This window comes from Phycodurus eques, chromosome 2 (genome assembly GCF_024500275.1).
Source record: "Phycodurus eques isolate BA_2022a chromosome 2, UOR_Pequ_1.1, whole genome shotgun sequence".
In the NCBI taxonomy this organism is placed as follows: domain Eukaryota; kingdom Metazoa; phylum Chordata; class Actinopteri; order Syngnathiformes; family Syngnathidae; genus Phycodurus; species Phycodurus eques.
Genome location: NC_084526.1, coordinates 39,483,714 through 39,498,002, shown reverse-complemented (window position 1 = coordinate 39,498,002; position 14,289 = coordinate 39,483,714). Strand labels below are relative to the sequence as shown.

At 46.6% G+C, this 14,289-nt stretch overlaps 1 protein-coding gene across 1 annotated transcript; it reads right to left on the bottom strand.

Moving 5' to 3' along the window:
- Positions 1-5,144: 5,144 nt before the first annotated feature.
- On the bottom strand, positions 5,145-13,230 carry polr2m (RNA polymerase II subunit M). The gene is given in 5 exon segments (XM_061703378.1): positions 5,145-6,111; positions 10,300-10,522; positions 10,984-11,069; positions 11,071-11,497; positions 12,955-13,230. Coding segments are annotated over 5 exon segments (978 nt in total). The 5' UTR covers positions 13,053-13,230; the 3' UTR covers positions 5,145-5,967.
- Positions 13,231-14,289: the final 1,059 nt, after the last annotated feature.

The following is a 14,289-nucleotide window of genomic DNA, read 5'->3' as shown; positions in this document are numbered from 1 at the left end:
ACTGTTAAAAAAAAAAAAAAAATAAGAAGACCAGATAAGTCAGTTCAAAACTTTGTTTACCATTAATGTAACCAGTTTAACTCAATGGAAAAATAAAATAAATCTTTTTGGGAGGCGAAGTAAAAAAATTAAAAAAAAAAATAAATAATAAAAAAAATGGGATAATGTGGTTGTGGAAGTGTGCACATCCTCTTACAACTGGGGATTTGACTGTTCAGGATGAACCAATCACATTCAAACTCATGCGAAATGTCAGTCAGCACACACTAAGTCATATCTTATGGTGCGTTCGCAACAAATGCGAATTGAACTGTTCACGCGACGTGATTACACAAAGTCAAATACGCAAATAGAGAAAACGACAAATTTGACGCGACACAAGTCGGGCAAACTAGACAAATTTGCTTCTTCGGCAGTTCGCTCCAGTCGGAAAAAATTTCAACTCCAGCCAAATATTCACGTGACGCTACGTTGCAACAGCGAGTTGGTGTCGAGGATATATCGCGTCAGTTGGTTGTGCAGAACAATGGCGGATGAATTTATCATTTCTCTTTCCGGGCACCCGGACCTCTTTTAGAACTCCTACTACCAATAAAGGGACGTTTACGAAAAAAGAGCAGGCCTGGGGAATGGTGAAGTTGGCGTATCTGGTTAAGTATTTTTTTTTTTTTTTTTTTTTTTTTTACAGCTGTCTGTTGTATATCCTTCTTCCAAAAAGAATCACTGAAGACAGCTGACAAGAGTTGATATACAGGGAGTGTCAAACCATTTGAATACGCTGCTCCAATGTCAATTGGCGAGCCGTGGGCAAGGGAATGACATCCGAACAAAAACTGCAAAACCTAAGCTATCTAGTTCTGATGGCATTGTGTCTTGTCTGAATGATATCCGAAACGAAACAGGAAAAAAAGTATCGTGACCTTTGGGACACCCTGTATATTTGGTAAAGCTAATGTGTGCAAACTATTCAAGCACTTACAGGAAAGTTGTGGTATCTGCTCAATGTGGGTGGGGGGGAAAAAAAGAATGTTTAAAAAAAAAAAAAAAAAAAAAAAGTAGTAGTTGTAATCCTCATTCCCATCACTGTTTTCTCTTCAGGGAATATTATGCGCTGCCACACAGCTGCAGGAATCTTAAGCATTTTTTAATGCTCATATAACGAGCAAGCCTCCTCTCACACACGTCATAGTGACAGATCTGAAGACATATTCACAATCTGAAGAAATATCAAAACAGCATTGTCTCAAAGATATGAAAGTCATTGCCAACATCTTCCTGGAGTGAAAAATGTAGTGCAATGCAGAATTGGACAATTCCTCAGTTAAAAAAAAAAAAAAAAAAAAAAGTGATAGAAATGATTAAAAAAAAAAAAAAAGGGGGGGGGGGGGGGGAGTACTTCACTTGACTCATGTCTTGTGCAATAGGCAGAGGGAGGGCTGGCTCTGATGGGGATGTGGAGATAGGCTGGAACCTCATCTGCACAAAGCCGCTGTGCGCACATCATTTCATCTACTCGTGTGCCCCGAAATATATGACAAGTGGAAATAGCGTGAGCTCAGACTCCACAAACTGGCAGATATAATCCAATCACGGTGCCGAGGGCCCAACTTGATGCATACATCATACTTTATATCTAATTTAAGACCGAGCGGACTGCACTTGATCATCGCATTCCATTTCCCGCTCCAGAACATTTAAATTATTGCAATTCCCGCGTGACGTGTAATTTCGGACACGAGAGCTGGAGCAAATCACTTGCAGACTACTTCATGAGGCGCTTATGAATGCGAGACAAGGGGCCCCGGGGACCTGAGTAGAAGTATAAACAACCTCATCAGTGGACAATGTGAAAGCTTTGATAGAAAGCGTGTGAATGGTTCCTCCTTAACGACAAAAAAGTGCCCCATAATTGGGAACAGTCGCTGAGGTGGGCTGTGATTAATTCCAGCACAATGAGGATCCTCTGCGGAGTACGTTTGTTGTTGGACGTCATCCACACGGGCCACTCTGGAGCCTATCAGCAATCAGAAGGATGATTTCAGCAACATTTTCTGAAGGTTATCAAGGGGCATCTTTAGACGTCACTCTGACCTGCGTGATCCCTCTCTTCACATTAGGTTGTTTGAATTAACATGGCGAGCACTTTTGAGTGCTGGATGAGGGATGATGGGAAAGGTACCGGCTGTAGCTGGCACATCTTATCTCCCGCATATTAGCAAAACCGAGACACGCTATTTGCCGTGTTGCCCGCCCACTGCGGCAAGCAACAACACTGTTCAAATGCAGTCCAGATGTCTCAATATTTCACTACCTTAACGTTATCGAGTGCCACTGATCTCTGCGCGATAACACCTCACGTGATCTTAGACACGCTGCGCCCACATCTGCACCTCTTCACAGGCTTATACCAAGCTACATATTTTCACTGAGACTATATATGTTTTTATTTTAAACAGTCAAATATTTGATAGTAAACTCATGAGTCATAGAGCAAAAAACCTGCCACCCCAAGGGAATGATATGCGAACAAAAAACTGCAAAAACTGGATAGCCGAAGCTATCAAGTTCTGATGCCTTGTGTCTGTCCGAATGATATCTGAAACGAAATAGAAAAAAGGAATTGTATAAAGTGTAAGTGTACACCCTGCATTTGACCATATTTTTGACTCAAGTTTGTTCCCATCCAATTACACAGAAAGTACTGCTATTCTGGTATCCATTGTTACATTGAATACTCGAGTTGGGGACACCGAGCAACGCGGCCAAAGGTGACTTGTACTTGACAATCGCAAAGGGAAAAAAAAAAAGAAAAATGATCAGCCACTCAGACGCAGATACAAGTCGATTGACCCTCGCATATATATATATATACTATAATGAAAGACTGCACCCCCTGGTGTTCTTATCGGGGAAATGTTGAGGTGCCACATCTTCCCATCGAAGCACAAATAACATGGCGCGATTGTCGAGGAAGAAGCGGATTGCCGTGGCTGCTGTTATATTATCACGATACAAAGAGAGGAAATGGGCAAGGAATAAAAGGTAAGAGTGTGGACATTTGAAAGGTTGTTGGCATCATTCATTGAACACAGATGCACCCGTGTATTTCTGCGACAGATATTCCACTGTTATGGAATTATTCATATTGGTATGCATTATTGTATAACAGAATATATACATGCTGTATATATTATATCAGTACAGCCTGGCAGCAGCCGCCTGCTTGTCGCTTCAAACCGGGAAAGTTATTTTTGTTGTGAAAGCCCACATGCACATTGGTGCCTGAGACGCTCCACGCTTCGTTTATTTTAACCACAAGGTCCTATGGAATCATAAATATATCCTGTTTCGAGAAAGTTGCCATGGATAGCATAAATTGTACTACGCGTTAGAACAATGTGATGATGGCCATGAGGCTTCTCAAACTGGGACTAAACTGCGTTCAGGGACAGAAAAACATTTTGCCGGACGAGTCATGGGCATCAACAGGGCCCCCCTCTGGAGCCAGGCCTGGAGGCGGGGCTCGAAGGCGAGCGCCTGGTGGCCGGGCCTGCACCCATGGGGCCCGGCCGGGCACAGCCCGAAAGGGTAACGTGGGTCCCCCTCGCGTTGGCTCCCCACCTGTGGGAGGGGTCATAGGGGTCGGTGGCCGAAGACGGGGACCTTGGCGATCCGATACCCGGCTACACAAGCTGGTTCTAGGGATGTGGAATGTCACCTCTCTAGCAGGGAAGGAGCCCGAGCTGGTGTGTGAGGTCGAGAAGTTCCGACTAGATATAGTCAGACTCGCCTCCACGCACAGCTTGGGCTCTGGTACCAGTCCTCTCGAGAGGGGTTGAGATTCACCCGGGGTTCCTCAAGGCTCTGGATGTTGTAGGGCTGTCCTGGTTAACACGCCTCTGCAACATCGCGTGGACATCGGGGACAGTGCCTCTGGATTGGCAGACTGGGGTGGTGGTCCCCTTTTTAAGAAGGGGGACCAGAGGGTGTGCTCCAACTACAGGGGGATCACACTCCTCAGCGTCCCTGGTAAGGTCTATTCAGGGGTGCTGGAGAGGAGGGTCCGTCGGGAAGTTGAATCTCAGATTTAGGAGGAGTAGTGTGGTTTTCGACCAGCTCTACACCCTTGGCAGGGTGTATGGGAGTTCGCCCAACCAGCCTACATGTGTTTTGTGGACTTGGAGAAGTCGTTCGACCGTGTCCCTCGGGGGGTCCTCTGCGGGGTGCTTTGGGAGTATGGGGTACCGAACCCCCTGATAACGGGCTGTTCGGTCCCTGTTCGACCGGAGTTAGAGTTTGGTCCGTATATCCGGCAGTAAGTCGGACTCGTTTCCAGTGAAGGTTGGACTCCACCAAGGCTGCCCTTTGTCACCGATTCTGTTCATAACTTTTATAGACAGAATTTCCAGGCGCAGCCGAGATGTAGAGAGGGTTTGGTTTGGTGGCCTCAGTATTGCATCTCTGCTTTTTGCAGATGATGTGGTTCTGTTGGCTTCATCAAGCCGTGACCTCAAACTCTCACTGGAGCAGTTCGCAGCTGAGTGTGAAGCGGCTGGGATGAGAATCAGCACCACCAAATCTGAGACCATGGTCCTCAGTCGGAAAAGTGTGGCGTGCTCTCTCCAGGTCGGGGATGAGACCGAAAGAACAAGACCGAAAGAACAAGATCCCGGACACAAGCGGCCGAAATGAGTTTCCTCCGCAGGGTGTTTGGGCTCTCCCTTAGAGATAGGGTGAGAAGCTCGGTCATCCGGGAGGATCTCAGAGTAGAGCCGCTGCTCCTCCACATCGAGAGGAGGCAGATGAGTTGGCTGGGGCATCTGATTCGGATGGCTCCCGGACGCCTCCCTGGTGAGGTGTTCCGGGCACGTCCCACCGGGAGGAGACCCCGAGGACGACGCTGGAGAGACTACATCCTTCGGCTGGCCTGGGAACACCTCGGGATCCCCCCGGAAGAGCTGGATGAAGTGGCTGGGGAGATGGAAGTCCAGGTGTCCCTGCTAAAGCTACTGCCCCCGCAATTTAGAGTCTTCAATCAACTTAACAGGCATGTTTTTCGGCTGTGGGAGGAAACCGGAGTACCTGAAGAAAACCCACGCAGGCACGGGGAGAACATGCAAACTCCACACAGGCAGGGCCTTGATTTGAACCCCGGTCCTCAGAACTGTGAGGCAGATGTGCTAAACCAGTCGTCCACCGTGCCGCCCAAGGGGAATGATATGTTACACTGTGCCACCCCAAGGGAAAGATATGCGAACAAAAACTGCAAAGCCAAAGCTATCAAGTTCCGATGCCTTGTGTCTGTCTGAATGATATTTGAAAGGAATTGTATAAAGTGTAAGTGTACACCCTTTATTTGTACAGCCTGGCAGTGACAGGCTGGATGTCACTTCATACCCAGAAACATAGTTAGAAGCTCATATGATACGGCTTGGCATTTTTCATTGGTCTGCGACGCTGCGACACCGTTCACCTGGAATTCAAATTTTTAATCGCAGCAAAACTCACTGCGTGTACAACTGTGTGGTAGTTCAGTCGCTCGGTGTGCAGCGGACTTTTCAGATCATACTATTTAACGATTATTCATAAGTTTATTATTGTTTGTGTACAAATAAAAAATATTCGGCAAGGAAAGCAGTTTGTGTTAATGGTTTGTTGGGTTTCACACTTTTGTGGAGCAGCTTGTCACAGTCCAGAGAGACAACATGTTGACATAATGTTTATATCACATAATGTATTGTTGTGCCAGAACTTTTGGATGCTAAATAGTTGGGTGCTTGTTTAAGTTTCATAAAAATGTTGTTTATTTTAAAGTTAGCACCCGTTTTTAAGCAAGTTTGTGTAATTGAAAGTCCATCGGCCGTGTTGCTCGACTGTTCACACCGGGCAAAACGTCATCTAAGGATACCCTGAGAGTAAAAGCCCTTTCGGAAAAAAATGGTTTTCCTCCCATCTGACTGTCCAGGATCAGTCTTCTTCTGAGGAGGGCTGTGCTCCTTCATCGTGAACCTCTCTGTAGGCTGCCATGGAGCCACCGTCGGGACTGTAGCTCCCCATGGACATCTTCAATCCCTTGGACAGCTTCTGTGCTGCCAGCTTGGCCTGCAGCTCCTGTCGTGAACCACAACACATGACAAAGCTCGACAATGTAAGTTCAAAGTGCTGACCCAGGCTTGAGAGACAGTCGTGGGCTTGCTGCTGTAGCACAAAGGTTTCCACGAGTTAAGACAGAAACACTACTTATTTAAACACAGCATGCAGTCTCTTTGGATGCAGGATAAATGCTGCCCCCAAGAGCACTTATAAGGATATGACATCTCCCTGCTCTCCGAGATGTTCAAATGCTATTATTCAAATCCACGATAAAAAATAAATAAAAATAGTATTATAATAATATAAGAATAAAATGTTGTACATAGATATAAACTATAACGATATATATATATATATATATATAGTTTTTTTTTTAAGTAGCATCTTTTTTCTCTGCAAAACTGTGCACTTACTTAAAGGTGCGTTTACCCTTAGTTAGGACACCAATTCTTAACTGGTCGGTCATCAGAATCAGAATCAGAATCATCTTTATTTGCCAAGTATGTCCAAAACACACAAGGAATTTGTCTCCGGTAGTTGGAGCCGCTCTAGTACAAAAGACAGTCAATTTACAGAACACTTTGGGGACATAAAGACATTGACAAAAAACAATTGTGCAAAAAGATGCAGAGTCCTCTAGCACTTAGAGCAGTTCGAACGACTAATATTGCAATAGTCCTATGTCCTCCGGCCAGCCGAAGGACATAGTCTCTCCAGCGTGTCCTGGGTCGTCCCCGGGGTCTCCTCCCGGTGGGACGTGCCCGGAACACCTCACCGGGGAGGCGTCCGGGAGCCATCCGAATCAGATGCCCCAGCCACCTCATCTGGCTCCTCTCGATGCGGAGGAGCAGCGGCTCTACTCTGAGATCCTCCCGGATGACCGAGCTTCTCACCCTATCGCTAAGGGAGAGCCCGGACACCCTGCGGAGGAAACTCATTTCAGCCGCTTGTATCCGGGATCTCGTTCTTTCGGTCACGACCCACAGCTCATGACCATAGGTGAGGGTAGGAACGAAGATCGACCGGTAAATTGAGAGCTTCGCCTTTCGGCTTAGCTCCTTCTTTACCACAACGGACCGATGCAAAGTCCGCATCACTGCAGACGCTGCACCGATCCGTCTGTCGATCTCCCGTTCCATTCTTCCCTCACTCGTGAACAAGACCCCAAGAAACTTGAACTCCTCCACTTGGGGCAGGATCTCATCCCCGACCCGGAGAGGGCATGCCACCCTTTTCCGACTGAGGACCATGGTCTCAGATTTGGAGGTGCTGATTCTCATCCCAGCCGCTTCACACTCGGCTGCGAACTGCTCCAGTGAGAGTTGGAGCTCACGGCTTGATGAAGCCAACAGAACCACATCATCAGCAAAAAGCAGAGATGCAATACCGAGGCCACCAAACCGGACCCCCTCTACGCCTTGGCTGCGCCTAGAAATTCTGTCCATAAAAGTTATGAACAGAATCGGCGACAAAGGGCAGCCTTGGCGGAGTCCAACCCTCACCGGGAACGAGTCCGACTTACTGCCGGATATGCGGACCAAACTTTGACTCCGGTCGTACAGGGACCGAACAGCCCGTATCAGGGGGTTCGGTACACCATACTCCTGAAGCACCCTGCACAGGACTCCCCGAGGGACACGGTCGAACGCCTTCTCCAAGTCCACAAAACACATGTATACTGGTTGGGCGAACTCCCATGCACCCTCGAGGACCCTGCCGAGGGTGTAGAGCTGGTCCACTGTTCCACGGCCAGGACGAAAACCACACTGCTCCTCCTGAATCTGAGATTCGACTTCCCGACGGACCCTCCTCTCCAGCACCCCTCAATAGACCTTACCAGGGAGGCTGAGCAGTGTGATCCCCCTGTAGTTGGAACACACCCTCCGGCCCCCCTTCTTAAAAAGGGGGACCACCACCCCAGTCTGCCAATCCAGAGGCACTGTCCCCGATGTCCACGCGATGTTGCAGAGGCGTGTCAAACAGGACAGCCCCACAAAATCCAGAGCCTTTAGGAACTCCGGGCGAATCTCATCCACCCCCGGGGCCCTGCCACCGAGGAGCTTTTTAACTACCTCGGTGACCTCAAACCCAGAGATAGGAGAGCCCGCCTCAGAGAACCCACACTCTGCTTCCTCATGGGAAGGCGTGTCGGTGGAATTGAGGAGGTCTTCGAAGTATTCTCCCCACCGACTCACAACGTCCCGAGTCGAGGTCAGCAGCGCCCCATCCCCACTATACACAGTGTTGGTGGTGCACTGCTTTCCTCTCCTGAGACGTCGGATGGTGGACCAGAATTTCCTCGAAGCCGTCCGGAAGTCTTTCTCCATGGCCTCCCCGAACTCCTCCCACAGCCAAGTTTTTGCTTCAGCGACCACCTGAGCTGCATTCCGCTTGGCCAGCCGGTACCCATCAGCTGCCTCAGGAGTCCCACAGACCAAAAAGGCCCAATAGGACTCCTTCAGCTTGACGGCATCCCACACTGTTGGTGTCCACCAACGGGTTCGGGGATTGCCGCCACGACAGGCACTGACCACCTTACGGCCACAACTCCGGTCGGCCGCCTCAGCAATGGAGGCGTGGAACATGGTCCACTCGGACTCGATGTCCCCAGCCTCCCCCGGAACATGAGCAAAGTTCTGCCGGAGGTGGGAGTTGAAACTCCTTCTGACAGGGGATTCTGCCAGACGTTCCCAGCAGACCCTAACAATACGTTTGGGCCTGCCACGTCGGACCGGCATCTTCCCCCACCATCGGAGCCAACTCACCACCAGGTGGTGATCAGTTGACAGCTCCGCCCCTCTCTTCACCCGAGTGTCCAAGACATGTGGCCGCAAGTCCGATGACACGACCACAAAGTCGATCATCGAACTGCGACCTAGGGTGTCCTGGTGCCAAGTGCACATGTGGACACCCCTTATGCTTGAACATGGTGTTCGTTATGGACAATCCATGACGAGCAAAGAAGTCCGATAACAGAACACCGCTCGGGGGGGCCCTTCCTCCCAATCACGCCCTTCCAGGTCTCACTGTCATTGCCCACGTGAGCATTGAAGTCCCCCAACAGAACAATGGAGTCCCCAGCGGGAGCGCTCTCCAGCACCCCCTCCAAGGACTCCAAAAAGGGTGGGTACTCTGAACTGCTGTTTGGTGCATCGGCACAAACAACAGTCAGGACCCGTCCCCCCACCCGAAGGCGGAGGGAGGCTACCCTCTCGTCCACCGGGGTGAACCCCAACGTACAGGTGCCGACCCCGGGGTTCAATACGTATACCCACACCTGCTCGGCGCCTCTCACCGTGGGCAACTCCAGAGTGGAAGAGAGTCCAACCCCTCTCGAGAGGACTGGTACCAGAGCCTAAGCTGTGTGTGGAGGCGAGTCCGACTATATCTAGTCGGAACTTCTCTACCTCACACACCAGCCTATAAAAACCTTTTAGAAAATCTAAATATTTCTTAAGCAACATCTGCCTCCCTGTTCAGAGGTAGAGGTTCAAATCAGGGTTCCTGCCTTCTTGTGTGGAGTTTGTATGTTCTCCCCCTGCCTGTGGGTTTTCGGACTCCTCTCCTCCCACATTCTGAAACCTGCATGGTAGGTTAACTGAAGGCTCTAAATTGTCCGTAGGTGTAAATGTGGATGTGGATGTGGATGGTTGTGAGTCTACATGTGCCCTGCGATTGGCTGGTGACCAGTTCAAGGTGTACCCTGCATCTCGCCCATTGTCAGCTGGGATAGGCTCCAGCACAACTGTGACTCAAGTGAGAATAAGCGGTACGGAGAAGGGATTGATGGATGGATTGATGATGATGATGATGGTCCACTATGTGATTATAAAATGCTAACATTAGCCAAAAATGCCCAATGTCATTGTCTACCCTGTCAGCAAGCTTGCATATTTTGCTGTTTGCAAGTCCATTTTTTGCTTGCAGTTATTTTATATTTCGAAGTGTGGGAGCTTGACCAATTTGCATTTCATGAATGCGTAACATTCACTTAATACAATGAAGTTCGATGAAAAATCTCAGGCAAAACGGGGACGTCTCAAAGGCATCTTTATAATGATATCGACTCTAATAAATTAAATAAAGTGGTTGATATGCAAGTACGGACAGAGAAGTTTAATTCTGTTACAAAACAATATGTAAATTTCATTTCATAGATTCATTTTTTTATAGTGGCAAATGTGTGACACCTGCACATAGACTAACCTGTTGTTTCTTAGTCTGTGCTCTCAGGAGCTCAGCAGACTCCTGCAGGGACAGAAGCTGGGCTGGAGTGTGGCGCAGAGGAGGCAGCTTTGCCGCCGTGATGTCATCCAAGTGCTTTCTGTCGCGCTCCCTGCGGGCCTGCGCGGAGAGCAGAGACGAGCCTTCGGACGACTGGCCGGGTGATGAGGAGCCAGATGGAGAGTTTCCGCTTCTAGTTGGCAGCCTTAAAATTCACATCAGGAAAACCAAGGTTATTGAATTGCATTGTCCATCCATCCATCCATACATCTATCCATTTTCTAAGCCGCTTCTCCTCACTAGGGTCGCGAGCGTGCTGGAGCCTATCCCAGCTATCATCGGGCAGGAGGCGGGGTACACCCTGAACTGGTTGCCAGCCAATCGAAGGGCACATACAAACAAACAACCATTCGCACTCACATACACACCTACGGGCAATTTAGAGTTTTCAATTGAGCTACCATGCATGTTTTTGGGATGTGGGAAGAAACCGGAGTGCCCGGAGAAAACCCACGCAGGCACAGGGAGAACATGCAAACTCCACACAGGCGGGACCGGGGATTGAGTCCTCAGAACTGTGATGCTGATGCTCTAACCGCTCGGTCACCATGAATTGCATTAACATCTGTTATTATGTTTCAATAACGACTGATCGGATCTGCTCACTGGTTCGGTTTGAATTTTTGCCTTCCGGGTGTCTTTTTGTTCTCTGTCCTTTCCAGGACGGTTACAAGGTGAGGCGTCTTTGGTGTAATGCTTCCTGAGAAAGTAATTGTCCATTGCAATGGCTTTATCAGGGTCTTTGCCTTGGTCACTAGTGCTAGTGGAGATCGTGACCCGTTCAAAGGCCTCTGCAAGGTCGCCCTCCTTTGGCCCGACAAAGTTCAGAGAGGCCCCAGCGGAAGCTGTCTCCATGGTTTCAGCAGTGTTTTCTTCCTCCTGCTCCGCATGAACAGAGACAGGCGAGGCTTCAGTCTGTTGTGACGCGGTTCCCTCAGTTTGCACAGCCCGTCGCTGCCCAGTGAAGGCTTGCCGGTACTTGGACTGAAACTCTGCCCTGGCTGCTGATACCAAACCCTGCTTCGTCTCCTCTTCATCACGGCATTCAATGGCGAGGCGTATCCTCTCCGCAAAGTCCTTTAATCTCTTCCCCTTGTCCGGAAGAGACTCTGTTAATCTTCTGCAAATGACAAAAACACATCTTAATATTTGAAGCAGTCATTGATGATACGCACGTTTTCTGGATGAAGCAAATTGTGTATTATTTGCTCAGTGTTCAAAAAGTACTCAAGTATTTCGACTTCCTCGAGTAAAAGAAAATGAACAAGGGATTTTCTCTGCCTCTGGGAAGTCTTTATTTGTAAGGTGCAAGTGATGTACAAGCCACTACAATTGTACAACGCCCTTATACGTCAACCTTCGCAAGGGAAGGAAGCGGATGTCACCTATTTGATTCAAGGAGCGGAAAGACTGAAGAGGAGAGCAGAAACGGCAACGAGTATGAAAGGCAAGAAAAATGCCAGGAAAACAGAGAGATTACAGAAAAGAGAAAATGATTAAGCAACATGCATGATAGTTGCAACACCGACCTTGCCTATTGCAACAGCACATCTTCTATGTTGCAGCATTTGCACAAAAAGCACCCAGAAAAGAGCGAACGACCCGATACCGGGTAATATTAATGTAACACAAATCATTGAAATTAACTTTAATGTGCCTTACTAACATAACGTTAGCGTTGCAGTGGAAAACTGTTGATTATCTAAAAATTGAAAGCAAATGGTCATTCATTTTGTGAAATGTCTTATTTTTTCTTGTGTATTCATAAATGCTCTTTAACAATAGAACAAATATTTTATCAGCATACTCAATTATTCGATAGAATTTTCAGTAGGACACTCAAATCCTAAAATATTTGATAGTTGCAGCCGTACTTCAAACAGTGCATAATGTTACCATGGATTTAACATTCTATAACATTAAATCCAGTACAGTAAATTTTTTAAGGAGAGTTCAGTTGTATTTAGCTTTTAAGTACATTTGCATTAAATCTTCAAAAACTTTGTTTTTAAACATAATTGGCGCATTGTGCATCACAAAGAAAGAAAGGTCTTTGTTCACAATTATCTGTCAATGAGTAATTAAAATGTTATGCCTCAAAAGTATTAATGGTACCGATACTCAGCATTGGTGAGTCCTCAAATGTGAGTAATCTTACCAGTATCAGTCTGAACACAAAGTGGTATCGGACATCCATCTTGTTATTTTCACTACTAGTGACACTTTTGGCCTACTATTACATAACTATACAATACTAATAAACAACTGTGCTGTCCTCGTATGACTACTAGACCCAACTAGTAGGCATGTGTGTTGCACTAGTAGCCCCCTCGACTCATTTAGTAGCACCAACGCCATATGTTCACTGGTAGTTTTGCCTATCACATTTTGTTGTCCCACGCAGAAATGTCATACAGTAGTGGAAGGCAATAGTGTGAGCGTACTACTCCATGGACTTGAAGATGGATGATCAAGGATATCAAATAAATGCTCAAACGGCTTTCCGTATCCACGCAACTCTTCCTACCCACTCTACTACCTATCATCGTGTGTCAAAGTCTACTTATTTGGTCTTACTTGTCAGCGAGTATGTTGTTCTGTCGCAGTCGTAGTTCTTGGAGCTGTTCTCTGCTCTGCTTGCTCAAGTCCCCCACCTGTCCCTGGCGCTCGGACATCACGGCAAATCACTCGCAAACACTCACAAACGCGGCATTCCACGCGAAACAAAGAGCCGTCGTCGAAACTCGAGGGGTTCGTAAGCCATTGGGTGGGGGCGCAAAACTAGATAAAAGCAATTACAATGGCCATGTTGAGTTAAAATCGAATGGAGACCATCTCAAAGTAGGGTTCTTCTTCTTCGTGGGTGGAAAATACAGGGTGGATTCAACACAATTGTGTGTTGGAGCGCCCTCTGCAGGCCACAAGTTACACAAACCACTAGCTTTCTATTTCAATACAGTACACTTGGTGCAATCATGATCTTTTTTCAAGACGTGAAGGTCTTGCATCAAGGTCTTGCAAACCGTTGCTATTATCACAGGCAACATCGGATGACTTAATAATTGTTATTGTAAGTATTTATTTGTATGAAGTGCGTGGAGCAAAGGGGTGAGCCAAAAGAAAAATGTAATCTGTACAGCATGTAAAATACGTAAACGTTGATTAGGATAGCAAAATAATAATTCATGCTAATTTAAAAAAAAATATATTTTTTAGTAAAAAACAATTCATAAATATGTATCATTTATTAAGTCTAGAATGTAATAACCAATTATTTTAATGCTATTAATTTCATGTTTTAATGAACACGTTTTCTTTTGACTTTACAAAGATTTCTATTCATATTAAACATTTACCAATTGTGGGACTAATAAGGGTAATCTTAACTTCATGTTACTGTTTACAAAATATAAATTAACCAATTATTTAATGAGGTTAAATTTTTTTTTTAAAAATACATTGTAATAGACAAAATTTTGGGGCGTCCAAATGAATGCCAAAAATATTGCAGGACTCTTGATCAAGCAAATTGTACATAATGCTCGGTGGGCCAGATTAAAGATGAGCGGGTCGTACTTTGCCCACCCTTGGCATACAGCAATAGCCTGCCTTCAGTCATTTGGTACAATGAAATATTTTTTACAAATGGGAACATTTACCGTCGGGAAGTTAAATGGGTACTATTGCAATATATTTCATACCTTGGCTTCAACAATATAATAGAATAAAATATATGTGATGTATGTTGCTGTTTCAATTTCAATTTCTTGGCAGCAATGTAGACAGCAGCTGGAATTATACTTGTGCCTGTGGCTCAAGAATGGCATCATATTGATTAAGTGATAATTACTAGCATTTTCATCATGTACATACCCAGTTGCATGTAACAACATTTTTATTCTGCATTCCCAC